This window comes from Polyodon spathula, chromosome 33, assembly GCF_017654505.1.
Source record: "Polyodon spathula isolate WHYD16114869_AA chromosome 33, ASM1765450v1, whole genome shotgun sequence".
Classification (NCBI taxonomy): domain Eukaryota; kingdom Metazoa; phylum Chordata; class Actinopteri; order Acipenseriformes; family Polyodontidae; genus Polyodon; species Polyodon spathula.
Genome location: NC_054566.1, coordinates 5,020,879 through 5,042,435, shown reverse-complemented (window position 1 = coordinate 5,042,435; position 21,557 = coordinate 5,020,879). Strand labels below are relative to the sequence as shown.

Genomic DNA, 21,557 nt, shown 5'->3' with positions numbered 1-21,557 from the left:
TAAAATGACATGTACAGTATTATGGCCAAATGTTTTGCATCCCCAGATAGAATTAACTAATTTTGCGTCATAAAGTTGAATGAAACATGCTGAATAACGTTACCTTGTTAACATGTGACATTTTTTCTATCTAAAATGAAATACTGTACTACTAGTATGGCTATCCATACTACTGCTATTATGGGCCAGAGCTGTAACAGAAGAGACTATGAATGAATATTTTTCAGAATGAAAATGGTAAATTGTCTGTCATGTACAGACAGCACAGCATTTAAGTAATCAGTATTTCTATTTCATTCTTAAAAGTAAGAAGGGGTATTTTGTGAATGTGCATTACTGTGCATTGTTTACCATTTACTGAACATTGAAATCAAATCTGATATAAACTGATGGTTCTGTGTTTTGTTATTCAAGTGCAATACTTAATTGTTAGCCTGAATTCTGTAAAGCTTCAAAGAAACAGGAAATACTGTACTTGGGACTGTAGCATAATGCATTGTGTTACTGGTACGGTGATATCTTCTAGTAAGAGTTGGGATGCTATATATATATTATATATATATATATATATATATATATATATATATATATATATATATATATATATATATATATATATATATGATGCACCCCCTCTTGCTAGGTTTCCATTAGACACACATTTGTTTCAGTATGGGTTTCTCTGGTCACTAATCCCACCTATCTTGTGGGTTTGTTTGTTTATCAGTCAGCTCTTGTCGCATCAATGTATTTGTATCTTCACCTGCAGGGGTCGTCATGTACATGCTTATATAGGTATTTTTCCTCAGAATTTGCAAAAATAGTTAAACAAAAAGTGAAACCATCAAGGTTAAAGCAAACAACACTAAAAGAAATAATAAAAAAAAAAGACTTCTACTTGGAATGCTTGTCATTAAATGTAAGTTTCTTTTAGTAATTCTGAGATTAAAACATAGACTAAGGAGCGCACAACCAGTATCTTACCGTTTCTATGGTGTCATTGATAACCAAGGTGACTATGCTCCATGGCAACATGATCGTGTCAACAAACATTTTTATCATGCAAAATCAACTGACCTAAATGTTTCAAGTTTTGGCACTGTGGGTTCAAGTCCAGCCCAGGTTCAGTGTGCAGTTCTAGTTTTGAGCACATTTGGATTTTGTTACGTGGGAAGCAGTCCTGATGGAGTACACATGATCACTAAACTGCCTACCGGCTTCCTGTGAAACATTTCATTCACTTTGAGATTTCTGCAACAGCTTTCCAGGGGCTGTCTTTGGTCCACCTTGCTGACAAACACCAGTCACCATATAATTATTATTTGTTTATTTACAATGAGTTGGTGGCTGAGCCAGGATTTGAACCAAGGACATCCTGGCTACAAGCCCTTTTTTAACCACTGGACCACACCACCTCATATATATGTATCCCATTGGAACCCAGTGTATTTCTCAAGGAAACCAAGTAGCATCACGAGCAGACCATCAATGGCAGCACAATGGATTTGTAACTCGATTCGGTAGAACACTTCTACTAATACGGCACCATGATACTAATGGCCAGTAACGAAACTCCCTTTCAAAATCAAATGTTTTTATTTAATATGACACCAGCCTCCCGAGTATGATGTCCTAAGTTATGTATGGTTTCCCAGTTCCCAGTTGTGTGTGGCAGACAGTCTGCATTGTTTGATTTAACAATACATATGATTTAAACCTCCAGCCTTCTCTTGTCGCCAATGTTTGTTTTAATTGTATATCGTCTTATTGATTTGATAGTGACAGTGACATTAAGGTCCTGTAATGTCACACTCACCTTGGTCCAAGCTCGTCTTCACTGCGCCAGACGAAATCCCCGAATTTCTCATAGTGGGAGTTGTAGTGGTGCTGGATGCGGTACAGCATGGAGGGGGAGATCTCCATGAGAGTGTTGTAGGCAATCTGCTGCTCCTTGCCACTGGTGTAGCCGTTGTATAAATTATAGACCTTGTCAGCAATTTCTGAGGGTTAAACATTACAGGGTTAGAAACAAATAGTGGCACCAACACATTTTCAGACAGTAAGCCTACGTTTCAATGCAGCCATAGTTTAATACAGTTTCTTCCTGTAGCAAGTGCTACTAATCCTTTCCTTATTGCTGTTATACATTCATTAGTAATACTGCCCATGAAACTTACAATTTAAATATCCTGACACATTTAACACTAATATGTCTGGATGACATAGTGTTCTCGTTATATGAGTATGTCAGAAAGTATTCAATAAGCACTGTTTTATTATTTACCTTGCATTTATTTATTTATTTTGTTAATATTCTTCAAAATTGCCAGTTCCCCCTCCTCCCTCCAAAGATGAACTATAGCAGAACATGTATCAGAAACAACACTCCTATACTCACATATTCAAGTGAAACAAAATGTGCTATGGTTGTGCTGAGGACTGGGTTGATATGACCTGCATTAACCCTAGTGTGAGCTCACGGCCATGTGAAGACCATGTGCTTTGTTTAAACTGGAACAGCTTCAGCAGTGACCGTGTCACAGAGCTGTAGGCCTTAGGCTTTCTCTATCAGAGCAAGGTGGCAGTTACACTGGGAGGTGCTGAAAATCAAATAAGGGATGACACACCTTCAGCCTTGCTGTCGTCCACCATGGGACAGGATGTTCTCACAGAGACAAAGCTCGAGTCCGATCGCCTTCCTCTGCTGTCCACTGCCGTGAGCGTAAACCTGTGTTTAAAGAACAGGAATCTATTTGAACAATTGCTGTAGGTCTGTATACTGGTATATCTGGTCAATTAAATAGACTGCTCCCTCTGTAGGACTCTCCCTGGGGTACAACAAATGCACCAAAGAAACATGGATGCACTGGTTGATTCGCATAGCCTTGGTACACACATTGTAATCATCTCAAACGGGAATCCACAGCTGTGCAGATCAATTGAACAGAATCTGTATGACGTGAATGTCTGCTCATTCACATGCAATAGTGTAATGTGCACCTTGAATAAACACATGGGGGCAAATATTCAAAGGTCTTGCCAATTTTCTCATCTTTCTCACAACTCTGTCTGCGTTGCGAATGTTTTGCTTAAAATCGCAAGTGAGTAAAATCTAAAAGAGTTGCGGAGAAACTGCAATTATCGCAGCGCTGAGGAAATGAATAAATTAACATGAATTAACACAGGAAATCAACCACAACTATTTCGATGCATATAACCATCGCAAACTTTTGCAAAATGAAGACGCATTATTTGGTCTTGACGAAGCAGAGCTCCAGCACCTCTTCAGCTATGAAAGTTAAAAATGTCATTAAATGTTTTGCTCTCAAATGCATTTTTGTACAATTCTCAACACAGTTTTATCCATTCTGCAAGTTCTTGCGTGCGATAAACAGAAAGTCTACTGCCAGGGACGTTTCATTACTTTACCATTTAGCCTACATGCCTTAAAGATGACACTGGCTGCAAAAGAAGAACGGCTACTTTTTATACACACAGGAAATAAGTTAACTTGATTTGAAAAACGTCCTGAACGATACAAACAAATTCCCACATTACTTAGTTTGATTGAACGAGTAGTACACAATATGAAAGCTGAATGTTAATTTCAATAAACAACAAGTTTTTAATGAAAACAAATTTCTACTTTGAAAGTGAAAACTGACTTCTGTTATTTTTAAATATCACTGCTTCCGATCAGTGTCATAACCAGAGCTGACATTCTTGTACTTTACAAGAATTTTTACATGAGCATCAGCATTGATGATGCAAAAAAACAACCGAGGACACAACCTCAGTGTCCTCATACAAGTTACAGCCATCATTCCGATTACACTACTGCTTAATAACAGGAACAACATTTTATTTAGGGTTAGTGTTGGACTTAAACACACCCATGCTTGCCTGTACCCCGGCATTGTGTAGCCAGGAATGGTCTAAGACCAGCTTTAAACTAGAATGTCCGGTCACAGTGGGCCTCGTGACTGGAAATCCTCTTAGCTGTCCCTTACCGATAGAACCATCCACTGTGGTAGGTGCATGTCCAACAATGCAAGTGTTACTTGATGGACGGCCTGTATTTTGTCGATTGGACACCAGCTCACCAGTAACTTAAGTAGGGGAGATTAAGCTGTTAAAGAAAGGGATTGTGATAGCAAAAGATGGGAGGGAAGGACCACATGATTTGTCCATTCTGGGGATGGATATAATCTGTTCTTGCTGGGACTTTCTGTTTTCTAACCCCCAGGTACAGGCCAACTTCCTGTAGGCACAATCAGAAGGGGCTTGTCGTAAGTCATGGGAGGCTGCTATTGAGGTTTGCTGCTGGATTCAGGCCTCGTCTTCAATCTCAGTGGTACAGGGGTCGTTCTGGTACAGATGCCCAGTGGAAGAGCCTGCCCAAAGTGAGGTAGTGTGGTGGGCGTGGGTGCCCACGGGACTAAAGGAAGGCCAAAAGTGCTTTGATTGAACACTCGGTGTTCTGGATGCAGTATGTGCAACAATAACTATTGCAGTGGTAAAACAAGGATGCATAGCAGTTAGGGTAAGAACATAAGAAGATAAGAAAGTTTACAAACGAGAGGAGGCCATTCGGCCCATTTTGCTCGTTTGGTTGTTAGTAGCTTATTGATCCCAAAATCTCATCAAGCAGCTTCTGAAGGATCCCAGGGTGTCAGCTTCAACAACATTACTGGGGAATTGATTCCAGACCCTCACGATTCTCTGTGTAAAAAAGTGCCTCCTATTTTCTGTTCTGAATGCCCCTTTGTCTAATCTCCATTTGTGATCCCTGGTCCTTGTTTCTTTTTTCAGGCTGAAAAAGTCCCTTGGGTCGACACTGTCAATACCTTTTAGAATTTTGAATGCTTGAATTAAGTCGCCACGTAGTCTTCTTTCTTCAAGACTGAACAGGTTCAATTCTTTTAGCCTGTCTGCATATGACATGCCTTTTAAGCCCGGAATAATTCTGATCGCTCTTCTTTGCACTCTTTCTAGAGCAGCAATATCTTTTTTATAGCGAGGTGACCAGAACTGCACACAATATTCAAGATGAGGTCTTACTAGTGCATTGTACAGTTTTAACATTACTTCCCTTGATTTAAATTCAACACTTTTCACAATGTATCCGAGCATCTTGTTAGCCTTTTTTATAGCTTCCCCACATTGTCTAGATGAAGACATTTCTGAGTCAACCAAAACTCCTAGGTCTTTTTCATAGATTCCTTCTCCAATTTCAGTATTTCCCATATGATATTTATAATGTACATTTTTATTTCCTGCGTGCATTACCTTACACTTTTCTCTATTAAATGTCATTTGCCATATGTCTGCCCAGTTCTGAATCTTGTCTAGATCATTTTGAATGACCTTTGCTGCTGCAACAGTGTTTGCCACTCCTCCTATTTTTGTGTTGTCTGCAAATTTAACAAGTTTGCTTACTATACCAGAATCTAAATCATTAATGTAGATTAGGAATAGCAGAGGACCTAATACTGATCCCTGTGGTACACCACTGGTTACCACACTCCATTCTGAGGTTGTTCCTCTAATCAGTACTTTATGTTTTCTACATGTTAACCACTCCCTAATCCATGTACATGTGTTTCCTTGAATCCCAACTGCGTTCAGTTTGAGAATTAATCTTTTGTGTGGGACTTTGTCAAAAGCTTTCTGGAAATCTAAATAAACCATGTCATATGCTTTGCAATTATCCATTATCGATGTTGCATCCTCAAAAAAAAATCAAGCAAGTTAGTTAGACACGATCTCCCTTTCCTAAAACCATGTTGACTGTCTCCCAGGACCCTGTTACCATATAGGTAATTTTCCATTTTGGATCTTATTATAGTTTCCATAAGTTTGCATATAATAGAAGTCAGGCTTACTGGTCTGTAGTTACCTGGTTCAGTTTTGTTTCCCTTTTTGTGGATCGGTATTACGTTTGCAATTTTCCAGTCTGTCGGTACCACCCCTGTGTCAAGAGACTGCTGCATGATCTTGGTTAGCGGTTTGTAAATTACTTCTTTAATTTCTTTGAGTACTACTGGGAGGATCTCATCCGGCCCAGGGGATTTGTTTATTTTAAGAGCTCCTAGTCCCTTTAACACTTCTGCCTCAGTTATGCTAAAGTTATTTAAAACTGGATAGGAACTGGATGACATGTGGGGCATGTTGTCCAGTATCCTCCTTTGTAAAAACTTGTGAAAAGTAATCATTTAATATATTTGCTATTTTTTTTTCTTCATCTACGATTTTGCCATTTGTATCTCTTAAACATTTAATCTCCTCTTTGAATGTTCGCTTGCTGTTGTAATATTGGAAAAACATTTTGGAATTGGTTTTAGCTCCCTTAGCAATGTTCACGTCCCAATAGGGTGTATCGAAGATACTGACAACATGCCCCACATGTCAACCAGTTCCTATCCAGTTTTAAATAACTTTAGCATAACTGAGGCAGAAGTGTTAAAGGGACTAGGAGCTCTTAAAATAAACAAATCCCCTGGGCCGGATGAGATCCTCCCAGTAGTACTCAAAGAAATGAAAGAAGTAATTTACAAACCGCTAACCAAGATCATGCAGCAGTCTCTTGACACAGGGGTTGTACCGACAGACTGGAAAATTGCAAACGTAATACCGATCCACAAAAAGGGAAACAAAACTGAACCAGGTAACTACAGACCAGTAAGCCTGACTTCTATTATATGCAAACTTATGGAAACTATAATAAGATCCAAAATGGAAAATTACCTATATGGTAACAGGGTACTGGGAGACAGTCAACATGGTTTTAGGAAAGGGAGATCGTGCCTAACTAACTTGCTTGATTTTTTTGAGGATGCAACATCGATAATGGATAATTGCAAAGCATATGACATGGTTTATTTAGATTTCCAGAAAGCTTTTCACAAAGTCCCGCACATAAGGTTAATTCTCAAACTGAACGCAGTTGGGATTCAAGGAAACGCATGTACATGGATTAGGGAGTGGTTAACATGTAGAAAACAGAAAGTACTGATTAGAGGAAAAACCTCAGAATGGAGTGTGGTAACCAGTGGTGTACCACAGGGATCAGTATTAGGTCCTCTGCTATTCCTAATCTACATTAATGATTTAGATTCTGGTATAGTAAGCAAACTTGTTAAATTTGCAGACGACACAAAAGTAGGAGGAGTGGCAAACACTGTTGCAGCAGCAAAGGTCATTCAAAATGATCTAGACAAGATTCAGAACTGGGCAGACACATGGCAAATGACATTTAATAGAGAAAAGTGTAAGGTACTGCACGCAGGAAATAAAAATGTACATTATAAATATCATATGGGAGATATTGAAATTGGAGAAGGAATCTATGAAAAAGACCTAGGAGTTTTTGTTGACTCAGAAATGTCTTCATCTAGGCAATGTGGGGAAGCTATAAAAAAGGCTAACAAGATGCTCGGATACATTGTGAAAAGTGTTGAATTTAAATCAAGGGAAGTAATGTTAAAACTGTACAATGCACTTGTAAGACCTCATCTTGAATATTGTGTGCAGTTCTGGTCACCTCGCTATAAAAAAGATATTGATGCTCTAGAAAGAGTGCAAAGAAGAGCGACCAGAATTATTCCGGGCTTAAAAGGCATGTCATATGCAGACAGGCTATAAGAATTGAATCTGTTCAGTCTTGAACAAAGAAGACTACGTGGCGACCTAATTCAAGCATTCAAAATTCTAAAAGGTATTGACAGTGTCGACGCAAGGGACTTTTTCAGCCTGAAAAAAGAAACAAGGACCAGGGGTCACAAATGGAGTTTAGAAAAAGGGGCATTCAGAACAGAAAATAGGAGACACTTTTTTACACAGAGAATTGTGAGGGTCTGGAATCAACTCCCCAGTAATGTTGTTGAAGCTGACACCCTGGGATCCTTCAAGAAGCTGCTTGATGAGATTTTGGGATCAATAAGCTACTAACAACCAAACGAGCAAGATGGGCCGAATGGCCTCCTCTCGTTTGTAAACTTTCTCATGTTCTTATGTTCTTATGTTAGATTTTGGGAAATGTAGTTTTTGAGCCAGTGTTAGTGCCAGTTAGATATTGGGGAGGGTGTATCTAACTGGTCTTGAGCAGGAATTGGAGTGGCCAGCTCTGTTTATAAGCAGCACAGCATGAACTAGGAGACAGACACCAGGATACAGAGGGATAGAGATGCCAGGATACAAACTGGGAGTACTGGGAGAAGAATCATGGTGCAGCTTGTGATTGCTGACTGAAGTACTGGAATTATTGGACGAGGCTGCATTGGACTGTGGCTGCTACCTGGACAATGGGGTGTATTAAGCAAACTGCTGGGTAAAGGAAATTGTGGTATGATATTATAATTGTCAGTTGTTACAGTGAATCCTGGTGCACCCTTTCATCCCATTGTTTGCATTGATTCTGATTTGGAAGTGCTTCTATTTTTTGTGGGATTTTAGATATGTTTTAATTAACCCTTTTTTATATTGCCATCTTTTTAGCCTGTCTGGCAAGGTGTGTGATTGAAAAGAGCTAAGTGCTGTTGGAATAGATTAGTGCTGCTGTGTTCTTTCCTTCCCTTTTCTCTAGGAGGGGGCACATGTTAATGGAGGATTGTCCTGGTCTTGGAATGAAAGACGGATTTTGCATAGACGGCAATACGCTGTTACCTACTCCTGGGGATTCAAGTGGAAATCGAGCGAATTGAAACTTTAGCACCTTAGCTATTATAGGAGATTTTTTATCAATTTATTTTGTTACTTTACACACTAGCCAGTGAAGTGGGTGTTATGTTTTGGGTTTTTATTTTGTGATTTTTTATTTACTGTTTTAATAAACTATTTTATACAGTGCAATTTGTCTGCCTTTTGGTGTGGTTAGCGTCTGTGGTGGTTCTCAACTTTTCATACTTTTAAAACTAACCTGTGTAAGCTTGTTGAAATCTGAGTCCTGGTGCCCAACCATCACCAGGTGGCATAGTTGGCTACCGGTAAATCAAAAATTTACTATAAATAAATTATTACATTAGAAGCCTCGTGCTTTGATAACTGGTGACACGAACACTAGTATGTACAATAATCTTTCAACTAAACTTGTTATGATTTTGAATTTCTTGCAGACTGTATGGTCATTGCTTGCGCCCCGGCACCTCTTTATAAATTAAATAATGGTGATTAGTATTTAACATAAACCACAAATAAATTGAATGTTTAAGTTGGAAATAAACCAAAATGTTACTGGGTTTATTCAAAGTATAAATTGACTAAGGACTTCTTCAGTAGACAAGTCAAGGAATATTATGCCTTGTCGGTATAATATTTCCTGTTTTTCTGTTGCTCTGCCTACATTTGCAAATATAGCTGTCTGAAAGCCATGTTCACTCTTTAACTAGAAACAGAGATTGTCCTGAAATACTTCCTGTGAAATAATTGAGGAGTGTAACCAATTAAGTGATTTCCATGCAACATAGTGATTTGCGAGCAAATTAACTTTTGAATTTAGCTTGTGGTGATGAACTTGAAAGATTGTTCATGACACCTCCCCCAAATTTGAGGGAAAAGCACTTCTGAGAGAACAACAACAACTCTATTTTGAATCTCAGTCAGAAGTGCAACTTTTATTTGCAAAAAGGACTTGCGTGAAAAAATCTCTACAACTCCCCTTGCGACAAGCGCAAGGCGTTTGAATATTTGGCCCATGGTTTATTGTATAACATGCAATAGTATAATGTGCACCTTGAATAAAAACATGGATGACTTGTATGACTTCAAATAAGACAATAACGGATAAAACACAAAACATGTATTGCACAGGTAAAAACTTCTTTGAAACTCATCCTTGGGTCATAGAGGGGGAGTCAATGGGTGCTCTGGGACTAGATCTGCCTGGGGGGGTGGGGATAAAAGACGAAGAGCATCGGTCAGGACTTTTAACAACAATCCATTCAGCTAAAACACTGCCTACAATAAAATAAATAAACACATATGTGCAATGAAAAAGACACCAGCTGCATCAAAGACTGGATATGTTTCTGCTAAAGATCGCTCCTGTACAAGAAGGGGTGATTTTCACTGATGGTGAAAACAAAGTGTGTTTAAAAGGTAGACATAAAAACTGAAATATTCTGCAATTTAGCATTTCCTGTTTTTCTGGTATGGTATGCAGTTTAATATTTGGGAACATTTGTTGTAAAATTACTAGAGAAAATGATATAGAGCAACACTGGATAGATGTGGATCTTCTTCCCTCCATTGCGTCAACCACTCCAACACATTGTGAAGCGACTCATGAGATCCAATTGCTTTAACTGCTGTACATGTGGGCACCCTCTACATTTTTTTTCTGAATAATTTTTCTTAAACTTTTCTTTAAAATCAGTCATTTATTTATTTAAAAACAGAGAATTAGCAAGTTCGCTAAAATAAGAAAACATTATATACATTATAAGGTGCAAATAATATAAGATTTTACACATGTACCGTATAGCATATTGGCAGTTATATATATATACAGTGCCTTGCAAAAGTATTCAGACCCCTGACCAATTCTCTCATATTTACAAATGGTACATTGAAATTTCGTTCTGTTTGATATTTTATTTTAAAACACTTAAACTCAAAATCAATTATTGTAAAGTGACATTGATTTTATGTTGGGAAATATTTTTTAGAAAAATAAAAAACTGAAATATCTTGCTTGCATAAGTATTCAACCCCCACACATTAACATTTGGTAGAGCCACCTTTCGCTGCAATAACAGCTTTAAGTCTTATCTGAAGTCATACAAGTCATCCATGTTTTTATTCAAGGTGCACAGTCTTGCTATGGTTAGCAACGGGAAAGAAGATCACTAGTTGGCTAGAGAGGATGACAAGCCATACCAATCCCCCACTAGCAAAAGACAATGTGAGAGGGACATTTCCTTTTCTGTTTCAGTTTATTTTTCAGCATTATTTTGCCACGAAACTACATATAAATAATAGAAACACTGTAGTCACATTAAAAGTTGCTGCAACTATAAAAAAGTGGTTTGTGTTAAAAGTTTGGTTTCCGCAACAAATTCACATCCTATGATTTTCTTATAGCCTCAGCAATAACTATATAACTCCTCCTGTTTGAACGAGCGCAAGCAATCATGAATCAATTGACGTCAGAGCATAACTTCAAACCATGTGCAGTTTAGCTGCGTTCTGACAAAATGTATGATTGTCTTTAAAGTTTCGTTTTTAAGTCCACAGCGCTCCCTGCTGTTTTGTTTAATGCATTTTTCTGTTCTCTTTTGCCACCTGGTGGCAAGACTAATGAAGTGCAGCTGATTCAATGGTAGTCAGAAAAAACCTGCATCATTTTTACATTATCACACAGCGACAGTCTCGCATGGGAATAGCTGGGTTTGGCTACCACTGTATGATGAAGTTGGCCTTATGTACATCCATATGCCACACTTTAGATAAGACAATTATTTAGCAATAGTTAGTGAGAGTATCAGAAAGTGGAGGTAAAAGAAGGCATCAGTTAGACCAGATGAAAGCTGAGACGCTAAGTACAAAAGCAGGGCCGCCCATACTGCAGACTTGTCAATTTTCATGATTACAGACACTGCTAAATTATTACACTCATTATGCAACCATTTATCATAACTTAAAAAAAAAAAAAAAACCTTAATGATAAAGTCTGTGTTATCCTGGATGGAATATTCTTCAGATTTCCGCACACGTACTGTATAACTCACAGTGGAGCCAGCAGTGGGATTCCACAGCTGTACTAGAATCCAGAGGGTGTTGTTGCTTTCTGCAGTGCAGTCTCAGTGGGATTCCACAGCTGTACTGGAATCCAGAGGGTTTTTTTGCTTTCTGCAGTGCAGGCTCAGTGGGATTTCACAGCTGCACTGGAATGCAAAGGGTTTTTTGCTTTTTGCAGTGCAGTCTCAGTGGGATTCCACAGCTGTACTGGAATCCAGAGGTTTTTTTTTGCTTTCTGCAGTGCAGTCTCAATGGAATTTCACAGCTGTACTGGAATCCAGACTGATTTTTTTGCTTTCTGCAGTGCAGTCTCAGTGGGATTTCACAGCTGTACTGGAATCCAGAGGGTGTCATTACTTTCTGCAGTGCAGTCTCAGTGGGATTTCACAGCTACACTGGAATCCAGAGGTTTTTTTTTTCTTTCTGCAGTGCAGTCTCAGTGGGATTTCACAGCTGTACTGGAATCCAGAGGTTTTTTTTGCTTTCTGCAGTGCAGTCTCAGTGGGATTTCACAGCTGTACTGGAATCCAGAGGGTTTTGTTACTTTCTGCAGTGCAGTCTCAGTGGGATTCCACAGCTGTACTGGAATCCAGAGGGTGTCGTTACTTTCTGCAGTGCAGTCTCAGTGGTATTTCACAGCTGTACTGGAATCCAGAGGGTGTCGTTACTTTCTGCAGTGCAGTCTCAGTGGGATTCCACAGCTGTACTGGAATCCAGAGGGTTTTGTTGCTTTCTGCAATGCAGTCTCAGTGGGATCTCACAGCTGTACTGGAATCCAGAGGGTTTTTTTTGCTTTCTGCAGTGCAGTCTCAGTGGGATTTCACAGCTGCACTGGAATGCAGAGGGTTTTGTTACTTTCTGCCATCCTGGCACTTTATCAAAGAAAAAAGTCATTAACCCAAATAACTGCCATATTGGGTTTTTGCTTTTCCTTCTTTATCTAATGAGTGTTCGGTGAAACATATACCTCTCCTCACCCATTCCCAAGACCACCCAGTCCTGAAAGTGAAGAATATAAACTCTTCAGCACCAGTCACAACAGTAAGACACCCATCTACAGTGCATTACAAAGAAGGTCACAAGGATTATCACAGCAGGTGGGACAGACAGTGGTGTGAAACATCCTTTATTACGGGACATGTCTGGGCCGAGCGTGTGCTTGTTCAGGGCCAGTCCGATGACTTTATTTAATATATTGCCAGGCCTGTATTACCTCTGCAGACATGGCAAGAACTCCAGCCAGGCTGGAATAAAGCATGGAGTGGAACTATTGGTACTACCTATACAGGACCAACCATGATCTCAAATCTCGGGCACAATTCAAATTCTGTTTCTGAAGAGCTCTTAACCACTTCATTTTATTTGTGTTCCTGCTGCAATTAGGAGGCAGAGTTTGACCCAATTGTATCTTCACAAGGCAGACCACTTTTCCATTTACATCTTAGTACCATTTGAATATATATTTTCATGGCTGGGCCCTTTGACTAATTGCTGGGTGCATACTACATGTTTTGGGCCAATTTAAAATAACTAACAACATAAAACAATGAATGATATAAGCCTCCTCAGTGGGAGTCTGGTCAGTGTAATTTATCCAAGACACCAGCGTTTATAAAACTGCTGTTCTTTAATGTCAATGGGATTTTTAATGTCCATGAGCAGACAGGACCCGTATAATGTTTCATCTGAAGCACACTATACAGCGCTAATACAGTGTCAGGGCAATGATGGGTTTACTGAGTTCACTTCTTTTTCTCTCATCTAATGTGGAATCTCATCTACATCAGTGGATCCCTGGAGTGTACAGTGCAGGTGGCTGTCCATGTGTGTGATTCAGCGGCCCCTGTTAATATGGCACCAAGGAGTTGAAGGGCAGCAGACATGACGTCATGTGCTTGACGGCAGCCCTTGGCAACTTCAAAGCTACAGAGACTTGGCTCCAATTAAAAATAGTAGGGATTACCCTTATTTAGTCTAAGTAGGTAAAGTGTTGCACTTAAAAATGAACTAATCTGATTTGAATTGTTAAGTCAGACCGATAAGAAGTTGAAGAAAAACTATCTGGGTTGTAAAATTCCTGTCTGACCCTGGGTTATACCCATGCTGTAAAAGGGATTTAGAAGATGGGAGGAAATTAAATATTTACAATGGAAGTTGTTTTACCTTTAATGAAACTATCATAGGGCAAGTTTACAGAATTTGTAACGTAAGCACCATCTTAAAAAAAAAAAAAAAAATCACATTTTTATATTTACCACATCTCATAAAGAAATTGAATTTCAGCTAATATAATCTATGCTAGTTTCATTAAAGGTGAAACAACTCCCATAGTAAAGATTTCCTTTTTGACAGGGATCCACTCTGGCTGTCAGATTGTTGGATAATCCTCCTGCAATCTCAGGAATGAGCCCCATTGCCTTGCTCGTGTGCACCAATAGCTTTGTCAGTCATTAACCCCCAATAGATAAGACTGTTTATGGTGTCTTTTTTCTAAAGGAAGCCTCAGGCCCAACTTACTGTGCTGTGGTAAAGGTGGTAGGATTTTAAACTGTGTTTTCATATTGCTGTTTCACACAGAGTGCTACCGTGTTTGTTTTGATCAGTGACACACTGAGCTCCACTTCAAGAGTCACAGATAGAGGTATTTCTGAATAATAGGTACCCTTCAGGTAATAGTTGGGGTTGGATATTCTGAAGGGTCAGAGAATTGGTGGGCAACTCGGCACAGAGTTATATGACCCGCTTCTGACCCGTATCCGCTATTACAGGACCCGACCCAAACACACAACCCGCTGCAGCACCGTCTTCTTATCCACGACTCGACCTGCAACCCAACCCGAACCTGCAAGTGTTTGACCTTTACCTACTGCCTGCGTTCACTGACTCCCTCACGCTATATTGCAGTAAATACAGGTAGTTTTATAGTAAATATCCATCCATCCATTATCATTAACAGCTTAATCCTTTACAGGGTCGCGGTGAGCCGGAGCCAAACCCAGCAGACACAGGGCGCAAAGCAGGACTACACCCTGGACTAAGGGACAATGATAGCTACAGTGGTAGCCAATATTAGCATAGTACCGCACACCACAATTATTATTATAATGCACTCCCCAATTATTCATATTAAACCACAGGGCAATATTTTTTCTAAATTCATAGTGTTGCCATTGCTGTTAATTGTTAGGGTTGTGTCAGACTAACGTTGGTTTTGAAAAGGAATCCCAGTGATCCCTTTTCTTTAAGGTCTTCCTACACAGTTATCTCTAACACCTAATAGAAAGCTAACTGGCCTATATCCAAGTGGGAAACGTCTTTACTCACAAAGCAAAGGCACAAATTAATGGACTGTAATACAGGGAAGGAAATCTGGAAATTGTGCATTTTTTTTTGGAAACTGCAGAATCCTGGTCCGTAAATACAAATGTGTTTCCTGACCTCATGGTTCCCCTTGCTTGAGAGTTTTAACGAGTCAGCCGCATTCCAGAGTGTTCAGGGCAGGTGCGCAGACATTCCATTGAAGACACTCTGCTGTTGCACGCCACAAGAGTGAGATTTCACTGACTGCAGAGGCTGCACTATGAGCCCTCTTCAACACCACACAACCCTAACACTTGAATGAATAAAAGGGAGGAGGAGGCTATTCAGCCCATCAGCGCTCACCCACTTCTGAGTAGCTGATTGATCTCAAAACTTTGTCAAGTCTTCTAGGATCCCAATGAATCTGCGTCAACAGCATGGCTGGGTAACACATTTCATCCCCTCACCACTCAGTAAAAAGATGTCTCCTAGCCTTTATTCTAAGTCTTTTTCTTTTCTTTTTTTATTTTTACATTTTGTGAAAAAAATGTAGCAATGGCTTTGAGAATCTAGTGCATGCAGTTTTAATGACGTTTCATTAAACCGCTATTGTACTAATCTGTTATTCGTTGTTTCAAATCCTTTACTAACACATGTATAGATGTTTTAAGAAATCAAATGAAACACCAGTGTGATAGACTCCATTATATTTATGTTTACAGCAGCTGCCATGGTTTCTTGAATTTGCCTGTAGATTCTCAGCTAAAACCATTCCAAAAAAACCTAAAACCATTCCATTCACACAGTAGAGGGACTTCTTGCTACTTGCATATCATCTGGCACTGTGTCTGCCTCACTGTCTTTAACCAGCCCGGGGTCAAATCACATCCATTTTACAATTTCCACAGGATAACGGACAAAAACTATAGAAATGTATACAGGAGTACAGCTGTACAATACCTAGAAAATAACCAAAATATTAAATGCATTATTTTAAAAGAAAGGGTGACTTTTAGATTTGTATTGTTATTTTGCATTAGCACAAATGGTAGGTACTGTGCTTTAAGAACATACATGAGCTGTAATGTACTCGCCCATTCAATCTTGGAGTTGCTCAGATGTTTGTTCTTCATGGCACCTAGTCTATTGTGCATGCATCCATCTGGTATTATCACACTTAAGTGTAATTACTATCAATTGAGATGTAGAGCACATGATTAACATTCAACAACCAGTCCACGAAAGCTGAAATACAAACACAATTTTTATCCTCGGTAACAAAATAGAAGCAAACAAAATATACAATGCCTAGTGTTTGTATAGGCTGAAAAACTGCAGAGAAATCTGAAAGCTGGGTAATGTAGTGGATATGCAGTGTGTACAGTATCCCCCCCCCCCCCCCCCTGAACTATACTGCATATATTTTATATCAAACTGGCTTACCCTTGAATAACTGATGAATGTGTCACTCAAACACTATTCCTGACATGCATTTCTAAATACATGAGAGCTGCATCTCCCCGTTGCAAGTCATTTCATTACAATGGGTAAGACAGCAGATCTGACAGACTTTGGCAAGGGGGTGATGAGAGGTGCTCAGCTTGGAGGCGTTTCTGTATCCAGCCAGCTTATACCCCGCATGAGCTGTAATCCCAATATTTCAATATAACTGTGTCAGGAGGCATGCCAGTGTATATCAGAAATAACACAATCCTCCTTTTTAGACCTTCACACAACAGCAGTGTCAGGTGCCAAAGTAAGATACGTGATAGCTTCTTTTATAGCTTCCCCACATTGTCTAGAATGAAGACATTTCTGAGAACATAAACTCCTAGGTGTTTTTCATAGATTCCTTCTTCAATTTCACTATCTCCTATATGGTATTTATAATGCACATTTTTACTGCCTGCTTGCAGTACCTTACACTTTTCTCTATTAAATGTAATTTGCCATGTGTCTACCCAGTTCTGAATCTTGTCGATCATTTTGAATGACCTTTGCTGTTGCAACAGTGTTTGTCACTCCTCTTATTGCAAATTTAACAAGTTTTCTTACTATACCAGAATCTAAGTCATTAATGTAGATTAGGAATAGTAGAGGACCTAATACTGATCTCTGTGGTAATCCACTGGTTACCTCACTAGTGCCCAGATGGGAGGAGCCCAAATGTCCTATGCCTGAGTGGGAGGAGCCTGAGCATCCAGCGCCCAGAAGGGGGGAGCACATATTCATTGGTACATGGGATGTAATATGGATTACAAGTGTTTAAAATGTATATCTGTTTTTATGCACGAGGATTGCACAGCACTTCACGTGCAGGTAAAATGTAATAATATGCGAGCACGGGGAATTGCACTTTATTAATTCACGTGCAGTTGTACCGCGACTCCAATTGAATGATTGATTAGCAATCGAGTGTCGGTACAGCTGCATAAAAGCAGCATGTTTTCACTCACTCTGGGTTGTGTGTTCGGTGAGTGGAGAACGGGATGGGAGACAGAGGTAACAGTTATAATTATAGTTAGAGTAAGAACAATCACGTGTTTGTCTGTGTAGTCTGTTTTGTTTGTATATTTATTTTGGCTAAAGTGCCGTGTCCTGTGTTTTATTTGTCTTGCAGCCTTTTATTTTCTGTTGGTTTAATCATTAAATGCTGAGTGCAAGCAAAAGCTCAGCTTCACCAAAACTCCATCCCCCTGTGTCTCTTTTGTGTTGGTTCCTGTTTCTGGTCTGACATCACCCACTGCAGCCTTCCTTGTGATAAGGACTCTGTCAAAAGCTTTCTGGAAATCTAAATAAACCATGCTTTGCAATTATCCATTATCGATGTTGCATCCTAAAAAAAATCAAGCAGGTTAGTTAGACACAATCTCCCTTTCCTACAACCATGTTGACTTTCACCCAGGATAATCCAAAAGGGACTGTTCAGACCAACACATCTGCATCTACTGCACTGCAAAAGAAATAGAGACTGTGTTGAGCCATGTGTGGGGATGGAACAATCATTGTGGAGAACGAGTCCAGGGTTCTCCTGAGGCCGATCTGGTCGTCTTGCAGATGTTACTGTGCCTTTAGCAATAAGAATTGATTGCGCTTCTAGCAGACGTGTTAAGCATTTTGAGAGGCTAAAACGTTAAAAATGACTGCTAAAAAAATAACCAATTATTTTCAAAGCAAAAATAATGACAATGAATGCAGGGTTTTCAAAATAAGCCGACGATCGGTGCAATCCACCGCCTAACCCTACATGTGCACTGGCTACATTATAACATTATTTTCGGGTATGATCATTCAGTCCATTTTTTGTCATATTGTTGTACTGTAAGGTGGTATATTATACGTAATAGCTATACATATGCACCAAAAAAGCGTATTCCTTTTGCTGTGATTATCGTAACATTATGTACCCAGGTGCTGTGAGAGATATTGGGGGTTCATATATAGAGGCTGTACGCTAAGAAGAAAGGTGTGATGGGATATCAGCTGAACATTTGTCAGCTGACATACAAATGCTTGCGTGCAGAGATGCTGGATTATTACACTCAGGTTTGATGCACTCTGGGTGACGAAACGAGTACTGTTGGGTTAAAAAAAATGGTTAAAATGAACAGTTGCATTCAAAAAATGTAGAACAGCGAAAAACAAAAATAGACGTGCATTAACAAAATGCCCTGAAAACTGAACAAAAAGAAAACTATTTAAATGAGGCAATAAGCTCAATAATTAAGCTAAAAAGGAAGTGAAAGGTTACCGTTTTTGTTTTTGGTTAACTTCAATAACCCTACTTTATCTTTCCCCAGTCAAATCATAGAGTGCCAGAATAAGCACGGTAACTGACCAAAATAAAAAACAGAAATAAAAAGAACATTTTAGAACTAAAAAAGCGTAACCAGATATAGTCACATTATTCATTTTTTTTGTCTTATAATATATTTTAATCAAGGGAAGTAATGTTAAAACTGTACAATGCACTAGTAAGACCTCATCTTGAATATTGTGTTCAGTTCTGGTCACCTCGCTATAAAAAAGATATTGCTGCTCTAGAAAGAGTGCAAAGAAGAGCGACCAGAATTATTCCGGGCTTAAAAGGCATGTCATATGCAGACAGGCTAAAAGAATTGAATCTGTTCAGTCTTGAACAAAGAAGACTACGTGGCGACCTAATTCAAGCATTCAAAATTCTAAAAGGTATTGACAGTGTCGACGCAAGGGACTTTTTCAGCCTGAAAAAAGAAACAAGGACCAGGGGTCACAAATGGAGTTTAGAAAAAGGGGCATTCAGAACAGAAAATAGGAGACACTTTTTTACACAGAGAATTGTGAGGGTCTGGAATCAACTCCCCAGTAATGTTGTTGAAGCTGACACCCTGGGATCCTTCAAGAAGCTGCTTGATGAGATTTTGGGATCAATAAGCTACTAACAACCAAACGAGCAAGATGGGCCGAATGGCCTCCTCTCGTTTGTAAACTTTCTTATGTTCTTATGTTCTTATTTAAGGTAAGGCAAGCTTCCATTAAAAGTGCTCATGGCTATAATGTTCTGTCACCCGTCTGTACAGAATTCCTGGGGAGAACCCTGGAGCAAATGGATCACGTTCATTTTGCAGACACCCCCTTAATGGGGAGCATGGTTAAAGTGACCAAACTGACTTAAATACCATAACATACCAATATTTCTAGTTAACACTTATTCAGATTTTTTGTCATTTTGAAAAAAAAGCCTGTTGTCTTTTTATATCAAATGTAACACTGGCAATGTTTGTATTTTTCAATTGTTTAAGCTTTATTGTCTGCCACAAATGGCTTTTCTTGAGTTTCAATTGAAAAACAGCAAGCTGTCATTACATTTACACATGAATCATTGTTACTGAATGAAAGCAGGCATTTTAATTGTCTTTAATAAGCTAAAGAAAACTCTGATTGCATGGATTATTTCGAGGCAGTCTTGCGCTTCCTTGGTTGTTTCACAAGGACAGGGATGTTGTCTCTGTTTCCTCTAAATGATTGGCATACTTTGCAGCTGGTGAAATGCTTCAGCCCTTAAACACTGCAGTGGGGAAATGGCCTAAGAAATGAAATGGCTGCAAACTGCCTGCAAGTCGTGGAAAGTGAGAGGCTTCTCCCCCCGCTGTGGTACTAGATTAGACTAGTCAATAGCAAATGCAAGCGTGACAGGTAAAATCAAGGTCATCACCCCTGTAGTTTTGTACTTTATACGAGTAATCTTAAGAGAATCCAAAACACAAATACAGAGCAGAGAAAGACAGCAATTAAGCTGTCAATTCCACTTATTTTTACATGTGTTTTGATTCAGTGCTTTTGATTTTGTTATGCTAAAATCATATTTTCCCCTGATGACATACAGTTACACAGTCAAAGAACAATAATTGCCTGTTTTGCTTGTTAGTTTTTTCAGGGAAATCTGGGATTCTGTGTGTAGTGTGAGCACAGAAGGCACGACTCCAGCTCATTACAAATAAACAAATCTCAAACCACAAAACCAAAAGAACGCATTTAATAAACCCTGGGATTCATTAAAATTAAGAAACAGCACAATAGGCATTTGCAAGTATGTAATGCAAACAATGAAATAATATGCTGGCAGGCTACTGACTATGTATAGGAGCCGCACACACTAGAAGGTAGAATTCCAATCAGATTATTCATACTGTTACATGTGTTTACAGATAGGAGTTGGGAATAGTTTTGTGATGGGATACAACGTTTACACTGCTACCGAGGAATCCATAGCTGATGGCATTCCCTCCGAGATATCCTTTGATCTAATAAGTAAAGGTGTGTTCATTCATACTACACAATGCAAAGATATGCCTTCATATTCCAACAAACACCAAATGCAGGATTAAATATACTCTCTGAACATTACATTTTAAAGTGCACAGGCAATTTTATACAAATGACTCATATTACAAAAAAGTTAGAAAACATGTGGGATATAATGATAAAATGAGTGTGTTATATTTATTGTTTTCTAAAGTCAAAGCAGTAAGCTTGAAATTTTGTGCACTGCAGTCCTTTGAGAAAGATGCTATGATATATATATAGATATTATATATATATATATATAAGTATATATATATATATATTATATATCACGTAGCTTGAAATTTTGTGCACTGCAGTCCTTTCAAACCTATATATATATATATATATATATATATATATATATATATATATATATATATATATATATATAAAAGAGCATGGCACTGTCATTGAAGGAAGATATATAGGGCTGTGTATAAGGTGCAGCCTGTATCCTATGTAAAAAATGTGGAAAGAAAATGTAGTACTGATGGTCTAAGCTGACCAGCCGAACTACATTTCCCAGAATACCTAGACTAGAAGGGGTCAGTCTGCAATTACCCAGGGTTACTTGGTTTCACCTAGATTAAAAGGTTGATATATAAGCAAGGCAAAATCCCCTATTTAGGTCTCTCTAGTTGGGTGCGAGACAAAAGCTGAGGTGTTGAATGGATCCCCCCTGGATATAAGGTAAC

The 21,557-nt window shown here is 38.9% G+C and overlaps 1 protein-coding gene across 3 annotated transcripts in view; it reads right to left on the bottom strand.

The window, feature by feature from the left end:
- Positions 1–21,557, bottom strand: part of LOC121303517 (astrotactin-2-like) — a 615,708-nt gene that overhangs the window by 31,032 nt on the left and 563,119 nt on the right. For all 3 annotated transcript variants that reach the window (XM_041234251.1, XM_041234250.1, XM_041234252.1), the window contains 2 exons: positions 2,628–2,728; positions 1,817–2,000 (listed from right to left, as the gene is read on the bottom strand). In XM_041234251.1, coding sequence (XP_041090185.1) covers positions 1,817–2,000; positions 2,628–2,728 — 285 coding nt within the window. The remainder of the gene's footprint in view (positions 1–1,816; positions 2,001–2,627; positions 2,729–21,557) is intronic.